The following is a 27,752-nucleotide window of genomic DNA, read 5'->3' as shown; positions in this document are numbered from 1 at the left end:
TTTCTTCACATTTTTCATGCAGCTATTTGATCATAGCTTCCCTGCACTTCCTGTTTTTCATTCCTCAGTGACCTGTATTTCTGTATTCCTGAATTTCCCTGAACATTTGTGTACTTTCTTCTTTCATCGATCAACAGAATAGTCTCTTCGCAGTTACCTTCTTTATACCTGTGTTTTTCATTTCAGCTTCTGTGATTGCTCTTTTTAGAGATGTCCATTTTTCTTAAACCGTACTGCCAACTGAGTGATTCCCTATTGCTGTATGTACACCCTTAGAGAACTTCAAGCCTATCTCATCATTCCTTAGCACTTCCGAACTCCACTTCCTTGCATATTGACTCTTTCTGACTAATCTCTTAAACTTCAGCCTACTCTTCATCACTATTACATTGTGATCTGAGTCTGTATCAGCTCCTGGATACGCCTTACAATACAGTATCTGATCTTGGAATCTCTGTCTGACCATGATGTAATTTAATTGAAATCTTTCCATATCACCTGGCCTTTCCCAAGTATACTTCCTGCACTTTTGATTCTTGAACAGAGTATTCTGTTACTAGCTGAAATTTATTACACAACTCAATTAGTCTTTCTCCTACCTCCTCGTCCCAAGCTCGTGTTCTCCTGTAACCTTTTCTTCTCCTCCTTCCCCTACAACTGCATACCAGTCTCCCATTGCTATTAGACTTTCATCTCCCTTTACATACTGTATTAACCATCTCTACATCCTCATATTCAGCGTGCGATGTCGGCACTTGTGCCTGAACTATCATTGTCGGTGTTGGTTTGCTTTCAACTCTAATAAGAGCAACCCTGTCACTGAACTGTTCACAGTAGCACACTCTCTGCCCTATCTTCCTATTCATAACAAATCCTACCCCTGTTATACTATTTTCTGCTGCTGTTGATAACACACTATACTCATCTGACCAGAAATGCTTGTCTTCTTTCCATTTCCCTTTTCAGATTTTCTAGTTTCCCTATAGTATTTAAGCTCCTGACATTCCACACACCCCATGCATCAACATAACTTACAAACCTGTTTCAGAGAATGTGTGTTTTTTGAATGCCTATGACTAGGAAACTTGGGACACACATTTACGAAACTCTCACATCTATATTTCTTGGTTCTGTGGTGGTGTTGGTGCATAAACATTGTCCTTAATGAAATTCTGTAGGAAAAAATTGCAAGGTGTCAAATTCAGTGACTGTGGAGGCCAGCTGAGAAGTGCTAAGTCGCTGGCTGTTTGACAACCAATCCAACAGATTGGCGGAGTTTGTCAAATATTCATCCACTTGGTGACTTCAGGGAGCCAGTGCTTATTGAAAAATGTTGTCCTCGTTCAGCCTTGGAAACAACTTGTAACAAAACAAGATAATGCCGGCAGTTAACTGTATTTCCATCAAAGAAGAATGGGGCATAAACAGAAGAGTGGAATATCGCACAAAAAAAGAAATGGACTTTGGGTGAATCTCATATATGTGCATATGGGTTCTATAGGTCCCAGATTCGAACATTGTGTTTGTTTACTTTCCCCTAAGGTGGAAAGTCACTTCATCACTGAAAATTATAAGTTGCATGAAAGTGTTATTGTCAATAGCATTCTGAAACTCGCCAGAAAATGCTACATTTTTGCATTTGGTATCATGATGTAGAGCCTGTAACAACCCTAACTTGTATGGCTTGATAGCCAATCGATGTCTCAAAACATGCCAAATTGTTGTAGGCAGTTGTATTTCCTGCCTTGCATGAGGAGTTGATTTTTTTTTTTTTGTAAGACTATGTTGGAAAGAAATTTGAATATATATCTCATTTTTGTCAGACATGAGGGCAGCCAGGATTCTTTCCTTCACATAAGCATTTCGTGTCCACATTGTTGATACCAAGTGCATATGTGCCATCCATTTGGAGGATCAATTTGGTACCTCAGCCTGAAGTGTGTTTGCACTGTAGTCATAGAATTACACTTCACAAACAACAGAGTATTTTTGCTGTGGTGTAGCAGTTTTGCAATGTGTGATGGTAACCAAACAACCATAAGACAATGGACATTGAGTGAAAATAAACTAGATGATGTGTTCATCCCTCCAATAACAGAGGTGTGGCACAGTGATGGATAGTTTTGACAACATAATACTTTGTAATAAATATTCATCTTGAAATGCCCTGTACTTATGGCATGAAACATATCAAAATTGAATTACTGTAACGTTGACTGCAGCAGGTGAATTAGAAGGAAACACTTAGGCTTGCCAGTAGATATTGGTAACCGTTGTTTCTATTTAAAATGCTATCCACAGAAAGACAAGATGGTAGTTGTACAACCATATTGGTGCAAAAAACTTTAGTTAATGTGCAAGTTTCTGTTAATTTGTTGTTGATCAGAAAGAACAGCAACACTTGATGGGGAGAAAGCAAGTATTTTACAGTCAGAGACATGGGTGTGTAAATGGCTTGTTGTGTGGATTCTTGTTAAGTTAAACATTACATTCTCATTTGTAGTGTATAAATAGTTTATAGTCTTTTAATTTTTCTTTGCTGTTCAGTCATTTGTGTTCAAAGTTAAAATTTTATCTCTTTTCCCTTTGCTTTACAGTTGAGATATAGATTGTGACATTCAAAACTGTGCTTGTGGTTTCTAAAACAACGCAAATGTAATTCAGTGTGAATTTAATGAATGGACATAGTTCATTTTAATGTACAAAAATATTGGAAAATTACTTTATTGAAACAAGTTGAATTTTATTATTTTGCTACGGTTACAGCCTGCGTCTTGGGATTGCATCGCCTCAGACAGAAGCGCAGCTATTGAAACTCGATGAACAGGCATTAATAAGACACTACAAAGTTGGTGTGCTTTATTGCCGAGCAGGGCAGTCTTCTGAAGAAGACATGTACAACAATGAGGATGCAGGTCCTGCGCTGGTAGAGTTCCTTGACACTGTAGGTCAGCGAGTAAGACTGCGTGGTTTCGACAAATATCGAGCTGGGCTTGACAACAAGAGTAAGTACTCTGTGAAATGATGTGTTGTCATCAACATTTGATGAAAGGCCCTTGTTACTCATTTTGTTTAAGGAAAAAACTCTAGAGACCTAAAATGCAATTTGTTGTAGTGACTTAAATGTGCTTGGTGTATTGGTGTATGTAATTTCACATCATTAATAAATGCCATGTATATTACGTAAACTTTTTAGAGTAACTGACAATGAACTATCAAACTGCAATACAAGCTGTCCTCCATGTAAATGTGGTGACACTTCCTCATGAGTTTCCATTTTAAAATTTGCTATGGTATCTCCTGATGTGTTGCTAGCAATATGACCTGTTACTAACCTATAAACCAGATAATTCCTTCAGGACTATAATATTTAAGAGGAAACAATGTTCCATGTCATATTTTACATAAATGTTTATTTTTTTCTAGCGGACTCGACCGGTCTCTACTCCGTATATGCTCAGTATCAAGACTGTGAAATAATGTTCCACGTATCCACATTACTGCCCTTCACACCGAACAATAGGCAGCAGGTAAGATAAATGATTATTCAGATAGTTAAAAGTTTTAATTGATCTTGATAATGTTTTTTGTTTTATCAGTTTTTGATGAATTATGCCATTTGTTTAATTGTTGTAAAAGTAGACATTCATTCAGTTTTTGCTTAAGAGTGGTTAATTCCATTGATAACAATAAAATAACACAAACACACCACTATACAAGGTCTTCAAATGTTTTTGAGTTTGTCACTACACAGGCGCCAGTGGATCAGTACTTTTTGGGGGATGAGACAGTGGTAAAACTATGCACTGTTTAACATGTAGTAGCATAAATCATCCATTCTGCCATGGTGGCTAACTGCTTACCATTAGTGGCACAAATATTGACATGATTATCTGTAGTTCACACTTAAGTTTGGCAGATGGTGCAAGACATCATTTTCAGATTTCACTCCCGAAAGTGCGTGGTGAAAAATGAGCAGCTAAATCTTTGGCTCTGATTTCTTATTTTATTATGATCGTGATTTCTCACTCTGTGATTGGAAGGCAACAGAATATTTTGGCATTCTGAGAAAAAATTGGTGTGAAACTTTTTGAAGGGATATTGCTATGGTGGAAACCACATTTCTTTTAATCATACTCAACCCAAGTCCCTTACCATAGCCATGACACATTACCCCCTATTTTATGAGAACACACAATTAACCATACTACTTTCTTCTGTCAGTTTTATCTGGTCATATTGGACAATAATACTTTAGAAGACAACAAATATGTGTAGTGTTGGCAATGTGGTGGATGTGAAGGAGAAAACGTTCGTTGTTACAGTTCAGGTCCGAATTTTTGCCCCTGTTCCAACAACTGAGGATATTTCTTCAAATATACTTGAAGATTTTTTTTGTAAAGTCCCTTATTGTCTGTTTATAAATTGTTTCAGCAAATGTCCCATAAATACTAAAATATACTGTTGTGAAACAATTATTTAAGAACAGAGATAAAACAAATTTTTCAGACTAGTGCACAAGCTTTCTGCAAGGTAGCTCCTCACAGGTCAGAGAGAAATTGATGGATATGGGGAACATAGAGAACCTAAAAAGTCCACACCATTATAAATAGACATTCATTTGGTTCCCAGACAGACATGCCAGCGAATTGTACTGTAGTTCTTTAGTGTTCATGTTCTGGAAACTCCTGTGATCTACTCAAATGACTTGAAATGTTTAGATCATGACACTCTCCTAACAAAAGCAAACCATTGTTTGCATAGTAGAACAGATGTGTCGACTAATTTGCATCTAAGTAATAGAAGTTGGAGAAAATCACGTTTGATGCAAATACTATGCCAGTTTTGCTGGAGTGGGACATATTAAGCATTGAATTACTGCAAGTCCACGCTAAGTCGTCTGTTTTATATGTCCATAAATGACATCAACCTCATTTCAATTGCCATGAATGAAATTATCCTCTCTTTTGGTAATTTCTTTTTTGGGACTGGTAGGAAATGGCTGACGTGTCACCTGCTGTGTTTGTAGATTATGTAAACTAATGTCAGTCTGATAGATAAGTAGTTTATTTAAAAAATAAAAAGAATACTCACACAGTTATTTAATTGGATCGGGAAAGAAATCTACTCACCAAGTGGTGGCAGAACACACACATAAGACTGTTGTAATTGGCAAGTTTGTGCAACCAGTGGCTTCTTCTTCAGGCAGAAGGGTTGAAGGGGAAGGAAAAGGACTGGAGAGGTCAAGGAAAAGGGGCAGATTTTGAGAAAGTCACCCAGAACTGCAGGTCAGGGGAGACTTACCATGCGGGATGAGAAGGAAAGAACTTCACACAATTTAATATTAAAATTCAGGAAGCAAAAGATATAGTAAGTAGAGTTGCATTCATGATCCATTAATACAGTGTGCTTTATAAGGAACAAGAGAAAACACCATTAAAATGTAGAATTCAACAAATACACAAAGTATTTTACACAGCTGAGCAACCTTTGCCTTATATCTAGTTCCATTATTTGATAAAGATACTAACAAAGCTGCTTGCAGGCATTCTTTTATTCATTGCTGTCTTACGGTTCAACTTTAAGGTAAGCAGTGCACCAATTTTCAGTTCTAATAAGAAAATGATCTGAATTTTAATAGTTGTCCATCCAAGTTATTCAGAAAGAACAAGCAGAAATCTCTCCTGAAAATTAGAAATATTCACACTGACAAACAGCAAATTTTTCCATCGTGTACTTTATTGCCAGGAAACATGATAGTTCATTTGGATTCAGATTAAAATTCAGAATGAGTTCTTCGTGTTCGCACCTGTTTTTTTCTGTGAGGGTCCCCTGTAGGGTTTGACCTCTAGTCTTCAAAATTTTTCCGAAGAGCGAGCCAATTGCGGAAGGTCACCTTACATGGTGCATCGTTTCTATCGTGCACTGAGACCTTTAGTGTCCTTCGTCGTCGTGGATCTGCAGTTCCGCTCATTCTCCAGCTGTTGGGTGAGGTCACCCTCCTGGATGTATTATTCTCCATCCACTGTGCTGCAGTTTTTTTTATTTTATTTCTTTTTTTGCGCAGACGATGATAATGGACCTGTTTGCATGTTTGCTCCTGTCTTCCAGCTTGGTAGCCAGTCCATTGTGGTGGGGTTGCCATGTAACCTCTTGGGGGTTGTAGCCCCCTGACTACACAGGTATCACTCTGCTGATGCCTGCACTGTTAACTCTCCATGTATGCCAAGGAGTAGATGCCCATCTCCCTAGGACATCGAGACTCCTGGCAATGGTCATCCTGCCATGTGGCCTTTCCTGAGGCTGGGTTGCCCCTGTGGGGAGGGCCACTGGTCGGAGTGGGTGGCATCAGGGCAGATGACATGCCATGAAGCATACATCACCACCACTTGCTGGTGGTCAAACAATAGCAGTCTCTAACCGTTCAAGATCTCACTTTAATACAAGGAAATATGACCTCAAATCGTTCCTCCCCCTGGCCACACCATTTGAGGTATGCCAGGCTAAGGATGGCAGCAAACCTTATTCGCTCCAATGCCTTGTATGTACGAGAGCTGATGGGGAATCTTTTGTGTCAATGAAGCCTCAGTTTTTTGTGGAGCATTTAGAGGATAAGTTTGGGGAGGTGAAGGGATTGTCCAAAATGAAATCTGGGTCAGTTCTGATAAAAACAGCATTGTCTGCCCGGTCATAGGCACTACTCGCCTGTGAGAAGCTGGGGGATATTTCTGTTTCCATCACAGCCCATAAGAGCTTAAATTTGGTCTAGAATATCATATTCCACAGGGACCTCCTTTTGCTGTCTGATGACGAGTTGCGCACCAACTTAGAGCGACAAGGTGTTCATTTCATCTGGCGCGTCCATAGGGGTCCAAAGCTGCCTTCATCTTGACCTTTGATGGTGACACATTACCAGAGGAGGTCAAGGTGATGGTATACTGCCATGATGTAACGCTGTATATCCCTCTTTTGATGCGGCGCTTTAAATGCTGGAGGTTCAGGCTTATGTCTTCCCGCTGTACTTCCGATGACACACATCCTGATTGTGGACGACCTTCACATTCTAATACTCCATGAGCCTCGCCTCCCATCTGTGTCAACTGCGGAGAGCACCCTTCCCCTTGCTGGACTGCAGGACTCTCCAGAAAGAAAGGAAAATCATGAAATAAAAGATCCTGGACCGGCTGACCTACACTGAGGCTAAAGAGGAAGGCTCCATACTGTGCGTATGACACCATCTTATGCCCCACAACGATTTGAGCCCCATCAGTTCCGCCATTTATAGTTGGCTCTCAAAGCTGTATGACTACACCTGTGCCCTTGATGGTGGGGGGCACTTCTATCCCTGTTGCTCCCGAATTGCCTGCTTTGGGAGCAATGCCCCCCAACCATCAGTCCCCACTTCTCAGCCGGAGAAGTGTCAGTCTTCAGGAAGGGTCCCCTTGGGTCACTCCTGTCCCATGTTCCTACCAGTGGGAAAGAGGAAACCTGTCAGGGGCTGAAGTGCCCACAGGCAGCTAGCTGGTTGTAGGGCTTCATGACCCTCCTCAGTCTGAGACTAAATCAGTGAAGCCCTCCCAGCTGAAGAAACCTAAGGAGCAGTGAGAGAAACCTAAAAAGAAAATGGCACCCAAGAACCAAGACATTGCGGTGGCACCTACACCACCACTCCCTACAAGCTCTGCGCCTCCGCCTCCGCCTGAGGATGAGATGGAGTTTCTGGTGCCCCCTGAGATCTCACTGGATCCTCTGACACAATGGATGTTGATCACACAGGTACTCAGTCTGGTGGCTGCAGGTGACCTTAAGGTGTAAACTGCCTCCTTGATAGTTTCATGCCTTCCCAGCCTCATGGTAACATCATCCTCCAGTCGAATTTCTGCAGTTTCTTCCACCACCTGACTGAGCTATGACAGCTGTTAGGCTTTACACCTTCTTTCTGCATTGCCCTCCAGGAAACCTGGTTCCCAGCAATGCGGACCCTATAGAGGATAGTACAAAAATCATGGCGAGTATCATAGTGTGTTGTGTGGAGTATGCGTCTGTCCTGAACTCGGTATGTAGTGTACCAATGCCCCTTCAAATTCTTCTCAAAGCTGTGGCTGTCAGGAAAGGGACAATGCAGGAAATAACCGCCTGCAACATATATTTCCCTCCAGATGGTGGAGTACCCTTGAACATATTGGGTGCACTGATTAATCAACTCCCTAAACCTTATCTACTTCTGAGAGATTTTAACGCCCATAACCCCTTGTAGGGTGCACCATGCTTAGTGGCCAAGATGTCGAAAATTTGCAGTCTCAACTCGACCTCTGCCTCTGAAATACTGCCCCCCCCCCCCCCACACACACACACACACACACATTGCAGTGTGGCTCATGGTACTTTCTCTACCATTGATTTATTACTTTGTACCTCAGGAATTCTTCCATCTGCCCACTGGAGGGCCCACAATGACTTGTGTGGTAGTGACCACGTCCCCAGCTTCCTGTCACTCACCCAGCATCATTCCCCAGTCGCCTACTAGATGGCTTTAAATAAGGCAGACTGGGAAGCTTTCACCTCTGCCATCACCATTGAGTCTCCCCCACATGGTAACACTGATGTGGTGGTTGAATGAGTGATTAGATTGATCATTTCTATAGCGGAAAATGCAATCCCTTGTTCCGTAGGGTGCCTCAGCGGAAGAAAGTGCCTTGGTGGTCGCCAGAAATCGCTGTGGTCATTGAAGAGCGTAGACGAGCTCTACAGCAACATAAGCCATGGGGCACCTAATAGCCTTTAAACAACTCTGTGCCTGTGTTTGCCAGCTCACAAAAAGATGGAAACAGGAGTGTTGGGCAAGGCATGTCTCAACCATTGGGTACCATATGTCGCCTTCACAAGTCTGGACAAAGATCAGACATGTCTTTGGGTATCAGACCCCGACATGTGTCCCTGGCATTAATATCACTGAAGTGTTATCTGCTAATGCAAACACAACTGCCAAGCACTTTTCTGAGCACTATGCTCGTCTCTCTGCATCAGAGAATTAGCCCCCCCCCCCCCCCCCAACCTTTTGTACCCTAAAACAGTGGATGGAAGGAAAACTTCCCTCGTTCACTGCACGCCGCAGTGAACCCTATAACGCTCTGTTTACTGTGTGGGAACCCCTCGGTGCCCTTGCACATTGCCCCAAAACAGCTCCTGGGCCAGATCAGATCCACAGTCAGATGATGAAACATCTGTCGTTGGCCTACCAGTGACATGTCCTTGTCATCTTCAACCACATCTGGTGCGATGGCATATTTCCGTCATAATGGTGGGAGAACACCATTGTTCCAGTGCTTAAACCTAGTAAAATCCCACTTGATGTGGATAGCAATTGGCCCATCAGCCTCACCAACATTCTTTTTAAGCTGCTAGAACATACGGTGAGTCAGCGCTTGTGTTTGCTCCTGGAGTCACGTGGTCTACTGCCTCCATGCCAGAGTGGTTTCTGCCAAGGTCACTCTACTGCTGATAATCTAATGTCCCTTGAGTCTGCTATCCAAACAGCCTTTTCCAGATGCCAACGGCTGATTGCAGTCTCTTTTGATTTAAGAAATGCTTGCAACACAAACTGGCGACATGTCCTCATGAGTGGGTTGTCCGGGGCCCGCTCCCAATTTTTATCCAAGACTTCCTTTCGCTCCATACTTTCCCTGTCCAAGTTGGTGCCTCCCATAGTTCTCCCCATATTCAGGAGAATGGGGTTCTGCACAGCTCCGTATTGAGTGTGTGTCTATTTTTAGTGCCCATTAATGGTCTTGCAGCAGCTATGGGGCCATCTGCCTCACTTTCTCTGTATGCAGACAACTTTCGCATTTCCTACTGCTCCTCCAGTACTGGTGCTGCTGAGTGGCGCCCCTAGGGCGCCATCCACAAGGCACAGTCATGGGCTCTAGCCCATGGCTTCTAGTTTTCAGCTGCGAAGTTGTATGTCATGCACTTCTGTCAGCACCACACCATTCGCCAGGAACCAGAACTTTATCTTGATGACAATCTACTCATTGTAGTGGACACATGTTGATTCTTTGGACAGGTTTTTGATGCCTGATTGACTTGGCTCCCTCATCTTTCTCAGCTTAAGCGGAAGTGCTGACAGTACCTTAATGCCCTCTGCTGTCTGAACACCACCACCTGGGGTGCAGATTCCTTATTCAACCTCATCTTGACTATGGAAGTATGATTTATAGTTCAGTGGCACCCTCAGCATTGCAATTACTAGACCGAGTGCAACACTGTGTAGTTCGACTAATGACAGGAGCTTTTCGGATGAGTCAAGCAATCGGCGTGGAGTCCCTCCATTGCAGATCATGCACGCACAACTGCTCATGAGTTACGTCACATACATTCATAACTCTCCTGAGCATCCAAATTACCATCTCCTTTTCCCAACCACAGTGGTTCATCTACCAAGTCGGCGGCCCAGGTCAGGGCTTACGAATGTGGTTTGTGCCCGATCCCTTCTGTGTGAATAGGGTCCATTCGCATACGCTACCATGATGTATACCTAGGCAGCAGCTGCACCTGGACCTTTCGCACGACCATAAGGACTCAGTTCCTCCCGAGGCTCTCCACTGTCACTTCCTCTCGATTCTTGATGCATCTCGGGGCTTCGAAGTAGTTTACGCCGATACCTCCATGGCTGATGGTCATGTTGGCTTTGTCTATGCTCACAGAGTACATACTGAACAGCGCTCCTTCTCGGATGGCTGCAGTGTTTCACTGCAGAGCTGGTGGCCATATCCTGTGCTCTTGAGCATATCTGTTTGTGCTCTGGTGAGTCGTTTATCTGTAGTGACTCCTTGACCAGCTTAAAAGTTATTGACCAGTGTTACCCTCGCCATCCTTCGATAGTGACCATCCAGGAGTCCGTCTATACCCTGGAACAGTCTAGTCATTCAGTAGTGTTTGTCTGGACCCACCACACATTGGAATCCCTGGCACTGAACTTGCTAAAATGCTGGCCAAACAGGCTACACGGAAACTACTTCTGGAGATCGGCACCTCTGGAAATGACCTGCATTCATTATTGCGCCGCATGTTTTTTGGCTTTGGGAGATGGAATGGCATAATCTCAGTATGAACAACAAACTGTCCATTAAGGAGACTACAGATGTGTGGAAGTCCTCCATGCACACCTCTCACAGGGACTCTGTGGTTCTCTGCTGGTGCCGCATTGGCCATGCTTGGGTGAGACATGGCTATCTTCTGCATCGTGAAGACCCAGCTTAGTGTCAGTGTGGTGCCCGGTTGATTGGCCAATATTCCGTTGCAATGTCATACTTTTGATGCCCTGCAACATAATCTTCAGTTAACGGATTCGTTACCATTAATTTTAGCTGACAACGCCTCACTGGCTGACGTTTTGTATGTGGGGATTTGGGGAGGGCGGGGTTCATCACTCTATCAAAGTTTTAGTGCATGTCCTTTGTCAGTCTGTGGTTTTAGGCTGGTGGTTTTAATGTGTTGCAGAGTGGCTGCCTTAACCTTTTTATTCTGGTGATCAACCAGCCACAGTCATCTGCTCTCTTGTTTCAATACCTTCTACCGGTTTCTTCCAACTGTCTGTGGTTTTCTTGTCCTATTTGGTCCATTGTAGTGTTTGTTGCCCTTCTGTCCTTCTTGTGATTTTTTTTCCTTTCCCACAGTTTTGTGCTGCAGTCTTGTTTGTTTTATTCTTTTCCTGGTGGAATTCTTTTAATAGGAGCAAGGGACTGATGACCAAGCAGTTTGGTCTCTTTCCCCTCCTCTTTCCTTTAAACAAACCAACCAACCAACCAACCAAATAGGAGCATCAACAGATCAGACACAGCAGGAATCTATTCAGCTGCAAAAATGAAAATGTTTTATGCAGCTCAGTACTGATCATTGCATGGATCTGTTAGAATGTTGGACGTAGCATTTTGCAGTTAATAGCATTGATATGTCAGTTTTATTCTGTATTATGATAAGACTGCAATCATAGGGTAAGATTTCCTTCACAGGAACAAGCTCCTGGTCATTAAGCCTCTCCCAGCAGCTTAGACGACCATTTTGGCTAGGTTGTGCATCGGACACTTGTCTTTTTAGCCATAACATTTGTTAAGTGGTGCTTCCCCACCACTTTGCACTCACTCCACTCAACCTTTGTCAACCTTTGTCAGCCATTTCCTGACAGAATGCTCTTTTCTTAACCCTTTACATTCTCATTTGTGTTTGCCATCTGAGTTACTTGCTGTTTTAATTAACAGCACGTGAGCTGTCGACTGCATTTTACTTTTTATCTATTATAGCAATATGGCGAAGGCCATGTAATTTTTAGTTGAGGAGTTCCATTTCTCTGTGGCATATTTTTATAGACCTTTCTCCATGTCCCAGCTTTAGCTGTCTTCTCTTATGTCATTTGGGATTAACGTACAGTCATTTTCTTTAACTCCTTTCTTTGTCTTCGTGTTCTACAGTTCTAACATGGGCATGTATGACACTAGATGTTTTTGCACCCTAAAATGAGATAGGGAGGGGGAGGGGGGGGGGAGAATTGGGTAAGATGGAGCACACACTGACCTACATTTGAGAGGAGGGAAGGTTCACATTGTGGAAAACCTGATGGTACAATATAAAAAAATCTTAATGTGTTAAACCTCTTTCCAGCTTGCTTCCATCTGTTTGCATGTTACAGTTTGAAAATCACTGAGGCTTTGGTGACAAAGTTGGACCTCTGACTGGTGTGCATTTAAGGATCTTTGGGTGGTGATAAGTTTGATTCCAAAGTTTATCAGCACAAATGGCAGGCCTGTTCAAATGTTCTTCTCATCCTTCATGATTTTACATTTGTCATCAGTAATGGAAAGTGGCAATACTTTAGAATATGTGCAACTCATAGCATATAGCAGTACTACTTGGAGAATGGTGCATTTCTTAGAATAGTTTGGCATAATGTACCCTTTGGTGCTGCTTTTTTTAGGACATTGAAAATACTATGATATATGTAATCCTGACTCGTGTTTTTTCCCTTGAAACAGCTGTTAAGGAAGAGGCATATTGGGAATGACATTGTAACTATAGTCTTCCAAGAGCCTGGTGCTCAGCCATTCACACCAAAGAATATTCGTTCTCAGTTCCAACATGTCTTTATTGTTGTGAGAGTTGTGAATCCTTGTACAGAGAACACACAGTACCGGTAAGTGTCTTATACAGTAGGCAGATAGAATCCTATAATAAACTTATCATGACTCATAAATTTCCATATATATTTAATTTATGCTTCCTTTTGCAGTGTTGCTGTGAGCCGATCCAAAGAAGTACCTCCATTTGGACCACCAATCCAAGATGGAGCTACATTTCCTAAGTCCAAAGCTTTTGGGGATTTTTTATTAGCCAAAGGTACATAGCATTATTGAGTAAAATTTTGCTACCCTATGAATACATTGTGGTATCTAAGTAAAGATATTCCACTCTGGAGCATACAAGTTAAGAAATTTTAGTAAGAAAAAGTTTTTATTTAACATACTACTGTATGAATTTCAAGAACGGTTTGACAGAAAAACAATAAGATTAATAAAATTGCATTTGCATTTAATATTGACTCAAAGTAGCATGTTGAAAAATCCTTCTTTATGATAAAGCTGATGGTGAGGAACTAAGTATTTGTAAGATGGCCAGATCCAATCTCTTTGGCATTGGGAAACGGTTTCTAATAGGAGAAGATCTGAATGGCCAAATAAATGAAGTAGAAATTTCTTAGTGTGTTAGTGTGTTTGGGTTTCCCTTACTTTTTACTATCTTTCCCTCCCCTTGGATGAAATATCACAGCCCTACTTTAGTTACTTGTTTCAGCCATTCTGGAATATATCCTCAGTTGCAATTAAAAATGTTGTAATATTTTTATATTTAGTAGTGTGTAGTAAATGAATATGTTCACTTTTCATTACAGTAATCAACGCAGAAAACGCAGCCCATCGTTCAGAGAAATTTGCAACCATGGCAACTCGCACACGACAAGAGTACTTGAAGGATTTGGCATCAAATTACACTACTACTACTGTTGTGGAATCTGGTCAAAAATTCTGTTAGTAATTCCATTCAATTTATTTTTATTTTTTACTCATTGCTTATTGAAAGAATAACATATAAGCTTGCTTAAACATCATATACTTGTATCTTCTACAAGCAAACAATTCACAATTCAGGTGAAAGTCAGTTTGTGCTGAAGTATACGTACTACAACTATATTCATCCTTGGTTTATGAATTCAATCTGTCTGAGTTAGAAGACATTCTGAGCATTAACTTTGCAATGACTGTTATATACTTGTATAGAAGAATTATATTAAATCATCATATGGTTCTGTTTAAGATAGAGAAAAAGTACTTGATATTAATGCATAATAAATAACTTGCTGTGTCATTTTTTAATATAGCAGTTTTTTATCAAATGTATTGTATACCCTGGGGGGAAATAAAACTGTTTAAACTGAAACATCTATGTTAAGGGTCATTGATACGTGGAGAGCCTGTGAATGTTTAGTAGTGAAATGACTTCAGCATGTGATACAACTAATTAAACAGCTTTGAGCTACTGCTGGTATAAAATTGTGTGTATTACACTGGAAAATAAGCTTGCTTCTCAAAATTCATGCTTTAAGAGAATGAAATTTTTGTAACAGAATCAAGAAAGAGTTTAATTGTTTCATCAAATACTTTCTTTTCAATCACTTGGAATTATTAGTTATGACTATATGAGAAATAATTTTGTTTAAGTACTGTCATGACAAATTCATCTCAAAAATGATTAATCATGTATTGTAATATTACAGTTGTAACCAATGTTGATCACTGTTGGCTACACTTTTAAAATTTAATAGTGTCTTTGCTGCATGTGGACACTGCTCTTTACATCTAAGAATATTGGCTTTAGCGAAGAAGAAAATCAGTGTATTATCGATGAAATGTGTTTTTTTCAGCAATGCTGTCATTTGGCAGTAAGAAGAAAGAACGAGCCAGTGGCAATAATGCTGGTGGTTGTCCTATGACATCTCTCTCAGCTTGGCAGCGAGGAGCTGTTGCTTGGCCAGTGCTGTTGGAGGATGGCGGTGGACAGCAAGTTTCTGCAGGTGTTACCGTCATTCCGTGTTCACTTGGTGTTTCAGCTGATACATTACTGCTGGTCGACGAGCAGTCCCGGGATGTCGTCTTTGTCACCCCATGCAAAGCAATACTTGGCTGGCAGCTAAGTTCTAATAAGTATGCATTAAACAATGATAAAAGCACTTCTATTATATACACTAAAATTTATGAAAACTGTAACTTACAGAAAGAGTGATGTTTATGAATCCAAGCTAATGTATGCAGAACATTGTACCTGCAATAAGTTTTTAAAACTACAGAGAGAGTAATTTAGCATCTTCTTTCTTCTCCTTCTTAGTTTGCTCTTCTTCTGTGGCCCAAGATTCTATTGTGTACCATCACCTCTTCAACAATTTTCTGACAGGAGTGCTTTCCAATTTCTGTATCTCATTTTCTATAGATCTTGGACACCATCTATCAATGTGATTTTTAATCAGCCATGTCCCCTTTACTGGGCAAGATTTCCAGTTAGTATCTTCTTTGGTACCTCCGTATCACACATCAGTGCTACATACTTAGCCCATCTCACCTCAGTCTTGCTGAATACTATTTTTCTCATAGGTGGCTTTTTTAACTGGTATACAGCTCGTTGTTATACTGTCTCCTACACCTCACTCCTTCACAATGCCACCTTATTATTTCTCTCAAAGGCATTCAGAATGTTGGTACCCATTATTATTTGTGGCAGGTTTCTAAGGACTGTGTGAGCACTGGTCTTGTAAATGTTTCTAAGACAATTAAATTAGTAATGTGAGGTTAGTGCCTTGAAGAAGATAGTTTTGTTAGAGCTGTGAAGAAAGTAGTTTAGTTAGGACAAAATAAGCTTTATCGGCTACCGCTAGCTCTTGTTTAATTTTGCGCAAGGTATCATTGTAGGTCACGGTCACCTCCAGGTATTTCAGGTACTCAGCATTCTTCAATTCATAATCAGATAGTCACTGACTTTGACTGTGTCTTATGGATGCTCTTTTACTTTTAGACTAATTGATTGTCAGTCCCATGCCCTTAGCAACTTGTTCTAATGCAATAAAAAAACTCTGCCCATTGCCCTGGAAGAACTGTATGTATTATCAGTACAGGCTTATATTTCTATAGATTTGTCAAAGATTGTTGTTTGCGCCAGTTCATTAGTTTCTCACATTATATGTTCCAGTGCTATAATGCTCCTCTGACACTGGCTGCTTCTCATCTTGCTCACGGTTTTCCTCACTAGCCTCCTGGGCATGCCCGTTCCTCTGATGGCAGCATGTAATTTCTCTCTATGCACGTCATAATATACAGATCAAGAATGGATGAATGTGTGATGTATATCAGTTTCAAATTCAGTTTTTTTCTATCTAAGATTTGTCGTAGGGTGAAAATTTAGTGTACTTCTGATTTCCTTGGGAGAAATCTACATTGGCATGGACCTGTTGCTTGTTGGATGATTGGAAGGTGACAGTCAAACAGGAGGTTAGGGTACATCTAATTCCCAAAATTTAGGAATAGTATTCCTACATAATTTTCACATTCCATTTGATTTCCTTTCTTGTAGAGAGTATGTATAATGTAGTCTTTACACTGTAGTGACATTCCCTCCTCTTCTCAGATTTTCACAGTTCTTAAGAGGAGCTGTTTCAGTTTTTGACTGCTCTGTTCCAGTATCTCTGGTTCAGACTGTGTTGTCATTCCTTAATCATTTCAGGGCTTTTCTTATTTTGCCACATAGCCCCAGCAGCGCCATTAGCTACACGGACAATGTGTGATTGGTGTTAGTGAGCTCACGGTGTAGAGTAATCAAATACAGTGAAGACATAAAAGCAAACACCAGTATCTCTCATCAACAACAAAGTGTCCAATTCTGGCATGTGAGTTGGTTCATAAGAGAACGAACAATTGCCATCTGGAAAATGGGTTTATTGTACCCTGACTTTCGGCTGATACAGAGATCACTGCATCCACAGTGATGGGTGTATGGTGCCAGTCAGTAGAAGATGGTTCTCTGCAACAGTGAGGGGTTATGGGACAACACTGTATGAACTTGGCATAGAATGACCACTATCTTCTCTGTATGACTATAACAATCTGTATAGTTTCATTGTATTGGAGGAAAAAGTCACCCTTGTCTTTACAACAGGTGTGTTGTTATACTGGATGAGTTAATGAACTACTACTTCTTTCTAACCTTTTACAACTTATTTCCTCTTTCCTTTATGAAAGGAATCTAGTAGTTCACTTATAAATGTATTTATCAGTAACATTTGAATTTAACCTCCTGAAAAACAAGTACTGCCTCTATGTAATTATAGCAAACTCCCAATTATATGAGTGCAGAAATCTGTACCTGATGTGATCTGTTATTATAACAAATATTTTTGTCTAGAATACAGTTTCCTAGTTGTGAAGATGTAGGTGACAAAAACATCAACCGGTGGTTAAACAGTGATGTTTGTGACTGTGATTTGAGTGCCTCGGTAACAATGTATGTTCAGCAGAGTAAGATAGCGAAGACAAGATATCGAGGAACCCATTATTGTACACATGGAAGCACTGAAATGTGCTGGTTTGTTACTACAGTATGTAAGACAAGATGCTGCTAATATTGGAGGCTGACACTAGTGTTTGCAAGAATAACAATGGCCACAGTATACAGTAGCTGTGTCACTAGGAAGGGAGGGGCGGGGCGACAGAGAAACAGTAGGTTTAAAGGTGTGTGTGTGTGTGTGTGTGTGTGTGTGTGTGTGTGTGTGTGTGTGTGTCAGTCAGTCAGTGTGCTCAGTGACTGGCAGTTACTCATTGTGTGTTCCTTTGCATGCAATATGTAGCTAATTGGTTCTAATTGCTTAGAATAACAAGCAGCTGTGAGACGTCAAAGCTCTGCATATGGCCCTGGAACAGTAGTGTGTACACTGAAGATGTTTGTGCAACATTTCCAAGCTAACTGTTTGAACAATGGGTATTATTATAATATGTTTAAGACACACATTTTATTACATTACATCAATTTGGTTATTTGTCATTGGAGATATGCAGGTGCAAGTGTTACCTTTTTCATGTGGTTGCGTCCGGCACGGATCCAGGGCTCTGTCCTGGGGATGGGAGGGGGGGGGGGATCTCTTTATTACTTGGCACTCTACCACTCACACCAAAAAAAATAACCCATTGAAACATGACCCATCTTCTCTTTTAACATGCCACAGATGCCTGTGAGTTTGGTGGTGGTGGTGGTGGTGGTGGTGGTGGTGGTGGTGGTGGTGGTGATTTTATATAGTAACGTAATATAACTTTTTACATCAGTGCTTAGTAAATTGCTTTGACATCTGAAAATAGCAGTTTGGATAAACACATTCAGCCGAAAATTTGAGATTTACGGGTGTCAAGGAACTAGTTTGGGAATTAAAATAGTAGAATTCTCATTCCTGTGTCGATTATAATTTAAACAATTGCTTTACTTTTTCATGTCTGGAGCTGTCGGATTTTTGGCCCAGTACTGGGCTAAGTGGAAAGCCTTGGGCTTGCTTAGCCAGAGGTTGTCTAGAGAGCAATATGCGAGACAGTTATGGCATGTTGGAAGATGTTCTATGTTTTTTATTTCTCCACAGTTGCACTTGTCATCTTCAGATTCTAATAGACTCGATTTTATCATTTGGATTTTGACGGGCTTCATCAGTTCTGAAATGGTTTAGCATTTTTAGTGACCTGCTGTTTGTCAACACTATTGGTGAATGTTCTGAAATAGGGTAGCTGACAGGGGGTTCATCCAAAGTATCTTGATTTTAGTCTTCATGACCACAAAGGCTACTGTACAGTGGATGCCTCTTTGAACTGCTCATTATGTTAATTAGCTACCCTATGAGATTTGGGACTGTTGTAACCTGAAGCTTGGTTGGTCTTTTTTCGATGGAGTGGGCTTCATGCATCCTGTGACTAGCCCACGGGTTTTGTTAAAGTTTATGTTGATATTCTTTGCATGCACCGATGTAGACCAGACATGGCATGCTTACTCAGCTGCAGAAAAGCAAAATGCTAAAGCGGTGGTTCTATGAACAGTAGGTTTGATGCCCCGCTTACTTCCATTCAGCATTCTAAGTATATTGTTCTTTGCAGCTATGTTATTTTGAGTTTTTTTTAAGTAATGTTTGTATGTGAGGGACCTGTCAACTGTCACTGAGCTGTGTTGGCTGGTCTGTGTGCTCAAGGCTAGACCCATTCTAGTTAACGTGTAGCTTTCTGTTTGCTGGGCATGTGTGCAGGTGAAAAGCACAAACATTTGTTTTAATGGGATTTGGTCTGAGATAGTTATCGTAATACTGTATGTTGGCATAGTTTCTAGTATATTCTCTAACTTTACTTCCTCAAAGGTTCATAGTTTCTAATGTTTTTTCGAACTTTATCTATACTTCCTCAAAGGTTCTTCTTTGCACTGTGATGCCCAAATTGTCAGCCTAGAGAAAATAATAATAAAATACAACATTGAAGTGTACACTCGCTATTATCAGTATTTCACTTAGCATTATGATCAACAACACAGCTCTGCAGGATATGGTTATTAGAGCATACAACTGGGAAACATTGTTTCTTTCAGTTTTTTCTGCTTAATTAGTATTTCTGTTCTTCCTTCCTTCCTTCCTTCCTTCCTTCATTTCTTTTCTTGCCTTACTCAATGTCCTGTGGTTTGCAGGTTCTACCTGTGAACTCGCAAACTCTGTCACATTTGTTGTTGGCAGCTGGTATAGGCAACTTTTGAATGGGTGCCTTTACCTTGCTGGAAGAATAACTGCATCCAGTCCAGCTGCAAGCCCATCAATGTGGGCAAGTCCTCTGACAAGAACCTGAAAAGTATCATGTGTGAAAAGTAATTTATACTTTAACACTGGAAAATCTAGGATGAAATATGACAATATTACGAAAAGGATTATTGCTGCTCACCATATAGCAGAGACGCTGAGTCACAGATAGGCACAACAAAAAGAATCTGAGAAAATAAGCTTTTGGCCAACAAGGCCTTCATCAGAAATAGACCCCCCTCTCTCTCTCTCTCTCTCTCTCTCTCTCTCTCTCTCTCTCTCTCTCTCTCTCTCTCTCTCCCCCCCCCCCCTTTCCTCTGAATTGCCTCAGCAGCAGGAAGAGGTGACCCTTACACGTCTTCGGATCGGGCACTGTCCTCTCACACATAGCTTTTTATTACGGCGGGAGGATCTTCCGTTTTGAGATGCTTGTGGTGTGCACATCTCTGTCCGGCACATTTTAACAGACTGCATTTTATACTGTGATGCAAGGGCAGAAGCACAAGTTGATGGGGATCTGCCTTCTGTTTTAGCTAATGATGAGACGTGTGTGTCTAGGGTTTTTAAGTTTTGTGATGTGTCTGGACTCTGGCCTAAACTTTTAGGCTGGAGGTTTTAGTGTATTGCAGAGTGGCTGACTCCTCCCCTTTTTTCCTTGCGGTCAGCCAGCCACTTCCATCTGCTACATTGTTTTAGCTCCCTCTATCATTTTCTTCCAGTGTTGTCCATGTTTTACTGCTGACACCCTGCTTCATCCCACGCTTCGGTGTGGGTGAGCACATATTTTTCAACGATTGTTACCCATGTATTATGTTCCATTTTATATTCCTGTTCTGGGATTTTTCTTGACACCCGTCTCACTATGTTACTGAACGGGTGCTGAAGACCTTGCTGTAGTGCGCCCAAAAACCCCTACTCTACTACTGCCTCAGCAGCCAGAGACAGTGTGTGTGTGTGTGTGTGTGTGTGTGTTCCTTGTCAGTATTCACACCCTTGGTTTTCGTACTACTAATTCTCCAGAAATTATAAGAGAAATTTGGAAACTGATTTTTGTTAAAATACAGATGCTTCAGGAACATGAAGAAAGGGGCCCTCATGAGCCCTGTGTCCCAGTTCCAAGCTTGCTATGGTTAGAAATTTATCAAAGCTGCAACATAATTAGTGCAGTCCTTGTATGTATCTTGGGTGGTGTGAATTGAACATCAGTGTTTATTTCTTAGACTATTCATTTCCCATTCCCACAAAATTAGTCACTGATTCATTTCTACTATGACCAAAGAAAGACACTTAAGAGGTTTCTGTTAAGCTGAGAATTTCACTTTTTACCAGAGAATGCAAGCTTTAAGTGTTCACTTTATATACATTTTTCTGCATTTTGAACAGTGTGCGACTGTACCATCACACGGGCGAATGTGTGTCACTACAAATGCGTGGTGAGACAGAAGATGTGACGGACTTGTCTGCACGACTTCGGGCAGTGACACCTGGGGCAGAAGCAAGGGAGTTGACTCTGCATCGAAATGCGTTGGGACAATTAGGATTCCACGTACAACCTGATGGGGTTGTGACACAGGTGGAGGCAGCCGGACTGGCTTGGCAGGCTGGCCTCCGGCAAGGAGCCAGGCTCGTGGAGGTGTGTTATTTTTATAAGGTTAAATTTTCTTCAATTACTTACGTGGAAATGGAAATGATGCTAATGACAATCTTTGTGTGCATGTGTGCTTTAGGATACACAATATTTTATGTTTTTCTGTTTGGTGCATACTCAAATTCTGTATGAAATTAGGAAAATCTTGTGAATCAATTTGTCTGTGGTTGCTGTGATTTTGCACGAGTTGGGTAGCAGTACAATCCATTCCAGGGATTTATCGATTGCACGTGTATGTGGCTACTTCTGTAAGAAGAACCATTGAGCCCTGGATTTGTTAAACTATTCCTTGTAATAAACACGTTTATGGCCCAGTAATAAATTAATGAATGCCACCTAACCATGGTAATGAAACAAAGTTAAATGAGATCCCATGCTTCCCTAAATCCTTAAACGTAATAAATAGCAGCTATACTATGTATAACAGAATATCAATGAACTTTAAAATCACTAATAATATCTTATTAAAACTATGAAAGTTAGAGGACAACTGCCAGTGTAGCTGTTCGAATAAAATTAAGGAAATAGGAGGTATGAGATTAGATAGTTCAGTGGGGAGTTAGCTGGTGGCTGGTCCTTACAACCAGAGGCAGGGGCAGATAGTTGAAGCTATCTTACTCCGTAGAAAAGATGGAAAACAAGTGAAACAGAGGCAGATGGCAAGAAGCCATCCGCTCAGTCTGAAGCGGGAAACAGTGAGTGTTGACTGTCGCTCCTTCTATTAGCTATCTGTAGACCCATGTTGCTGGTTGATTCAGCACAGTGGTGGTGTGATACTTGTTTATTCGGCATAGCACTGTAAATATGGTTTGTTGCTGATCTGTTCTTCTCATAGGCTTGTGGGCACTGTGGGGTCTCCCAGTGGTAGGTTGGTTGAAAGGCATATGAGAAGAAATTTCAGAATACAATTTTGTTATGAACATGTAATCACAGAGTGGGAGTAGACAAAGAACATTCTATTATGTACTCGAATATAAATTAGAAAAACGGAAATGAGAATTAACATGTGTAATTAGAGTATATGAATATAATAGAGGGAAACATTCCACATGGGAAAAATATATCTAAAAACAAAGATGATGTGACTTACCAAACGAAAGCACTGGCATGTTGATAGACACACAAACAAACACAAACATACACACAAAATTCCACACAAAATTCAAGCTTTCGGAACCAATGGTTGCTTCATCAGGAAAGAGGGAAGGAGAGGGAAAGACGAAAGGATGTGGGTTTTAAGGGAGAGGGTAACCAATCCCGGGAGTGGAAAGACTTACCTTAGGGGGAAAGGAGGAAAGGTACACACACACACACACACACACACACACACACACACACACACACACACACACACACAAGCATCCATTTGTAAAGGCAAAGAGTTTGGGCAGAGATGTCAGTCGAGGCGGAAGTACAGAGGCAAAGATATGGTTCAATGACAGGTGAGGTATGAGCAGCAGCAACTTGAAATTAACAGAGGTTGAGGCCTGGTGGGTAATGAGAAGAGAGGATATACTGAAGGGCAAGTTCCCATCTCCGGAGTTCTGACAGGTTGGTGTTAGTGGGAAGTATCCAGATAACCCGGATGGTGTAACATTGTGCCAAGATGTGCTGGCCGTGCACCAAGGCATGTTTAGCCACAGGGTGATCCTCATTTCCAACAAACACTGTCTGCCTGTGTCCATTCATGCGAATGGACAGTTTGTTGCTGGTCATTCCCCCCACGAAGGTTACAAAGAGGTTACACCAAGAGTGTCTTTCTGTCGTCCACCTAACCTTCGTAACCTCTTGGTTCATCCCTATGAAATCCCCAAAACCACCTTCCCTACCCTCTGGCTCCTACCGTTGTAACCGCCCCCAGTGTAAAACCTGTCCCATGTACCCTCCCACCACCACCTACTCCAGTCCTGTAACCTGGAAGGTGTACACGATCAAAGGCAGAGCCACGTGTGAAAGCACCCACGTGATTTACCAAGTGACTTGCCTACACTGTGAAGCTTTCTATGTGGGAATGACCAGCAACAAACTGTCCATTCGCATGAATGGACACAGGCAGACAGTGTTTGTTGGTAATGAGGATCACCCTGTGGCTAAACATGCCTTGGTGCACGGCCAGCACATCTTGGCACAGTGTTACATCGTCCGGGTTATCTGGATACTTCCCACTAACACCAACCTGTCAGAACTCCGGAGATGGGAACTTGCCCTTCAGTATATCCTCTCTTCTCATTACCCACCAGGCCTCAACCTCCATTAATTTCAAGTTGCTGCCCCTCATACCTCACCTGTCATTCAACAACATCTTTGCCTCTGTACTTCCGCCTCGACTGACATCTCTGCCCAAACTCTTTGCCTTTACAATTGGATGCTTGTGTGTGTGTCCGTCTGTGTGTGTGTGTCCGTCTGTGTGTGTGTGTCCGTCTGTGTGTGTGTGTGTGTGTGTGTCCGTCTGTGTGTGTGTGTGTGTGTGTGTGTCCGTCTGTGTGTGTGTGTGTGTGTGTGTGTGTGTGTGTGTGTGTCCGTCTGTGTGTGTGTGTGTGTGTGTGTGTGTGTGTGTGTCCGTCTGTGTGTGTGTGTCCGTCTGTGTGTGTGTGTGTCCGTCTGTGTGTGTGTGTGTCCGTCTGTGTGTGTGTGTGTGTCCGTCTGTGTGTGTGTGTGTGTGTGTGTGTGTGTGTGTGTGTGTGTGTGTCCGTCTGTGTGTGTGTGTGTGTGTGTCCGTCTGTGTGTGTGTCCGTCTGTGTGTGTGTCCGTCTGTGTGTGTGTGTGTGTGTGTCCGTCTGTGTGTGTGTGTGTGTCCGTGTGTGTGTGTGTGTGTCCGTCTGTGTGTGTGTGTGTGTGTGTGTGTGTGTGTGTCCGTCTGTGTGTGTGTGTGTGTGTGTGTGTGTGTGTGTGTGTGTGTGTGTGTGTGTGTGTGTGTCCGTCTGTGTGTGTGTGTGTGTGTGTGTCCGTCTGTGTGTGTGTGTGTGTCCGTCTGTGTGTGTGTGTGTGTGTGTGTGTGTGTGTGCGCGAGTGTATACCTGTCCTTTCCCCTAAGGTAAGTCTTTCCGCTCCCGGGATTGGAATGACTCCTTACCCTCTCTCTTAAAACCCACATCCTTTCGTCTTTCCCTCTCCTTCCCTCTTTCCTGACGAAGCAACCGTTGGTTGCGAAAGCTTGAATTTTGTGTGTATGTTTGTGTGTCTATCAACATGCCAGCGCTTTCGTTTGGTAAGTCACATCATCTTTGTTTTTAGATATAATTAGATTATATGATTGATTAGAAATAAAGTGAACATATCAGGCAATTTGGCCTCTGAAAGGCACATGCAACCTACATCACATATAGTAATCACAAAAAATTCAGGCCTATAAATGACTTTCAGAAGAGCTCTGAATAAACTGAACTGAAGGGGAGAGTGATTAGCCAATCACCCAGAAGCACCACTTAAGTCACAAAATGGTCAAAGTGATTGTTATAACAGATTGTCAATTAGAAAATGTGTTACAGAAATTGAACCACCATATATCTCATTCAGAAATTACATTTTCCACCTGGATTGTTATGTAATGCATGTATGCACAATCATATTATGTATTCATTTCTAAAATATTTGCATGAATGTGGGTGGTAGTAAACAGAAAATAAGTAACTCTGTATTATAAATATAATGGTGAAATGCTAGTGATTTTATTTCTATTTTCAAGCTGTAATGTCTTATGATTTGGAATTAATTGATACTGCAGTTAATATTCTGATAATTTCAGATATGCAAGGTAGCGGTGTCAACACTGTCACATGACCAAATGGTGGACCTGTTAAAGACCTCAGTCACTGTTACTGTCACTGTTATACCTCCATTACCAGATGGAACTCCACGCAGGTAAATCTGTATTTATTTGGATTATTGTGTCTGCTGTTTTAAATATTTATTCTTGTTTTGAGGAATGTTTAATCTGGGACCTGCAATTAGTTTGTGTTGTGTTAATTGTTTTTCTTTCAAGATAACTTTGTATTTATTTTCTCTCTAATGCGGTGCTTTTCTCCTAGGAGGACAGTTTCTGCCTTATTTAGATTGTTCTTGATGTAGATGGTTTTTGTGTCTGAGAACAACCACCTGTTAAATGATTTACACAATCTTTGGTAACTTGGTAACCGCAGTTGTAAATTAGTCACATTCTACTATTGACCACCTCATGTTGTGATGTTAAATGATTGCTCACACAGAAGTAATACGATTCTTAGGACATCAATATATAACATACCGTTAATTTGAATCATATGTTTAGAGTTACATTGAACATATCTGTATTGCCAAACAAGTAACCTAGGGCATGTAACCCAGTCCAATGTGGAGGTTGTCAGTCTAACGACTTCTAGGAGCAGCAAGAATCTGACTTTCAGTAATTTACATAATTAATTACCAAATTTAAAATGCTGTCATAATCTACTCTTTAAGAGGTATAATTATGGGTTTAACACAGGAAGGCGAGTATTAAAGGCTGGAACTGTGTGTGTGTGTCTTGAGGCAGCACAACTGTTGGCACGCAAATACTCACAATTTTCATCCAGTATTTGAGATTGAGAGTACTTAGCAACTTCAAACTAACTCTACACATACCTGTAATAACTTCAAACCTTTATTAAACTTTTCTCACTTGCTTGCTTAATGTCAAACATTTAACCCGTCAACTCGGGGGAAATAGAAAATGATGATTTGCATATGTTGAATGAGAGAGCTGTATTAGAAATGAAAAATGGTGATGCTCCTGGAGCAGATATCACAGTGGAAAGGATCAAAGTTGCAGGACCTACCAAAATTCAGTGGCTGTACAAAATAATGAAAATAGTGTGGACTTGTGAAAAGATTTCTGATGATTGAACAAAGGCAGTTATCATACTTATGTTTAGGACAGGTAATAAGGTGCTGTGTGAGAATTAGAGATATACCGTTGTGTGCCACTGCCTGAAGATTTATGGAAAGAAATGTTACAAAAAAATCAGGAACAAGATAGAACCACAAGTAGGAAAACAACAAGAATTTTGATCTGGAAGATCAACTATAGATGCCACTTCTCCAGCTACACAGATAGATAGAAAAAAATGGGAATTCAGGAAAGATATCATAGTTGCATTCATAGGTATAAATAAGGTGTAGACACTGTTAAAAGGGAAGAGAGATGGCAGTGTTTGAATACACTAGAATTTTCAAGAGGAATGCAACTCAGAATCAGAAACATGTATAACAAATACCTGAATTGTGTTATAGTAGATGACAAGAAATCAGAATGGAGGAATCTGACAAAGAATTGTGCTCTCTCCAGTAAATTTTAATATAGTTAGGGAAAACATAATAAGGAAAGTTCACCAAGGCTCAACAGCAGATGATATGAAAATCGTAGCATATGGAAATGGTATGATGATTTGTGAAAAAATTAACAGAAACTGGAAGTACCACTAAATACATGGCAGAGAGTAATTGAAGAAGCAGTCAAAAAGTAATGAAAATTGGCAGAAAATATGAAAAATGAAGGATGTAATTTGTAATGGAAAAATTATTAATGAATTAGATGCTTTCAAATATCCAGGAAGTTAGGTAACCAAGAGAGGAAACATTAAGTATATAATTTTGGAGAGAATAGAAAATTTTTCAAAATTTTTATTATTGTATACCAGACAGAAATTGGAAAATAGGTGCCAAAGCAAAGGTGATGATATACAAGTCATATTATCTGACCTATGGATCAGGATGTTGGACCTGGACAAAGAAAGACATGAGCAGAAAACAAATGACAGAGATGCACTTTCTACGAGGTAGCCTGGGTAAGATAAGAGAGGACAGGATAAGAAATGAAAAAGTACGGAACACCCTTCAAATCCATCCTATAAACAAAGCTGTGGAGGGAAATCGGCTTAAATGTTTTGGCAACACTGAAAGAGTGGGACAGGAAATACTTTCAAGAGGAGCTCTAGAGTGTAAAGATTGTGCAAGAACAACAATTGGAGGGCTATGAACAAGATGGAGACCAGGTGAAGGATTATATCTGCGGAAGAGGACTGCAATGGGGGTAAATGCTGATGACAGGCTGTGGAAGGAAGAGAAGCTTGGAAAATGCTCTGTGAATGACCTGCATAAGCAGAAACTCGTGTGTAAAGTAATATAAGCTGGAAGCTATTTTATACATGAGAGTTAGATTCTTTAAAGAAGCTGAAGTTTACTGGTGTTTAT

General features: G+C 41.0%; 1 protein-coding gene across 1 annotated transcript in view; it reads left to right on the top strand.

Moving 5' to 3' along the window:
• The window catches only part of LOC124620150 (signal-induced proliferation-associated 1-like protein 2), a 197,508-nt gene that overhangs the window by 122,600 nt on the left and 47,156 nt on the right, over nt 1-27,752 (top strand). The window contains exons 9-16 of the mRNA XM_047146820.1: nt 2,767-3,005; nt 3,427-3,530; nt 13,029-13,186; nt 13,283-13,389; nt 13,940-14,074; nt 14,969-15,248; nt 21,281-21,530; nt 25,291-25,406. Coding sequence (XP_047002776.1) covers nt 2,767-3,005; nt 3,427-3,530; nt 13,029-13,186; nt 13,283-13,389; nt 13,940-14,074; nt 14,969-15,248; nt 21,281-21,530; nt 25,291-25,406 — 1,389 coding nt within the window. The remainder of the gene's footprint in view (nt 1-2,766; nt 3,006-3,426; nt 3,531-13,028; nt 13,187-13,282; nt 13,390-13,939; nt 14,075-14,968; nt 15,249-21,280; nt 21,531-25,290; nt 25,407-27,752) is intronic.

This window comes from Schistocerca americana, chromosome 6 (assembly GCF_021461395.2).
Source record: "Schistocerca americana isolate TAMUIC-IGC-003095 chromosome 6, iqSchAmer2.1, whole genome shotgun sequence".
Classification (NCBI taxonomy): domain Eukaryota; kingdom Metazoa; phylum Arthropoda; class Insecta; order Orthoptera; family Acrididae; genus Schistocerca; species Schistocerca americana.
This window is presented reverse-complemented; position numbering and strand designations above follow the sequence as displayed.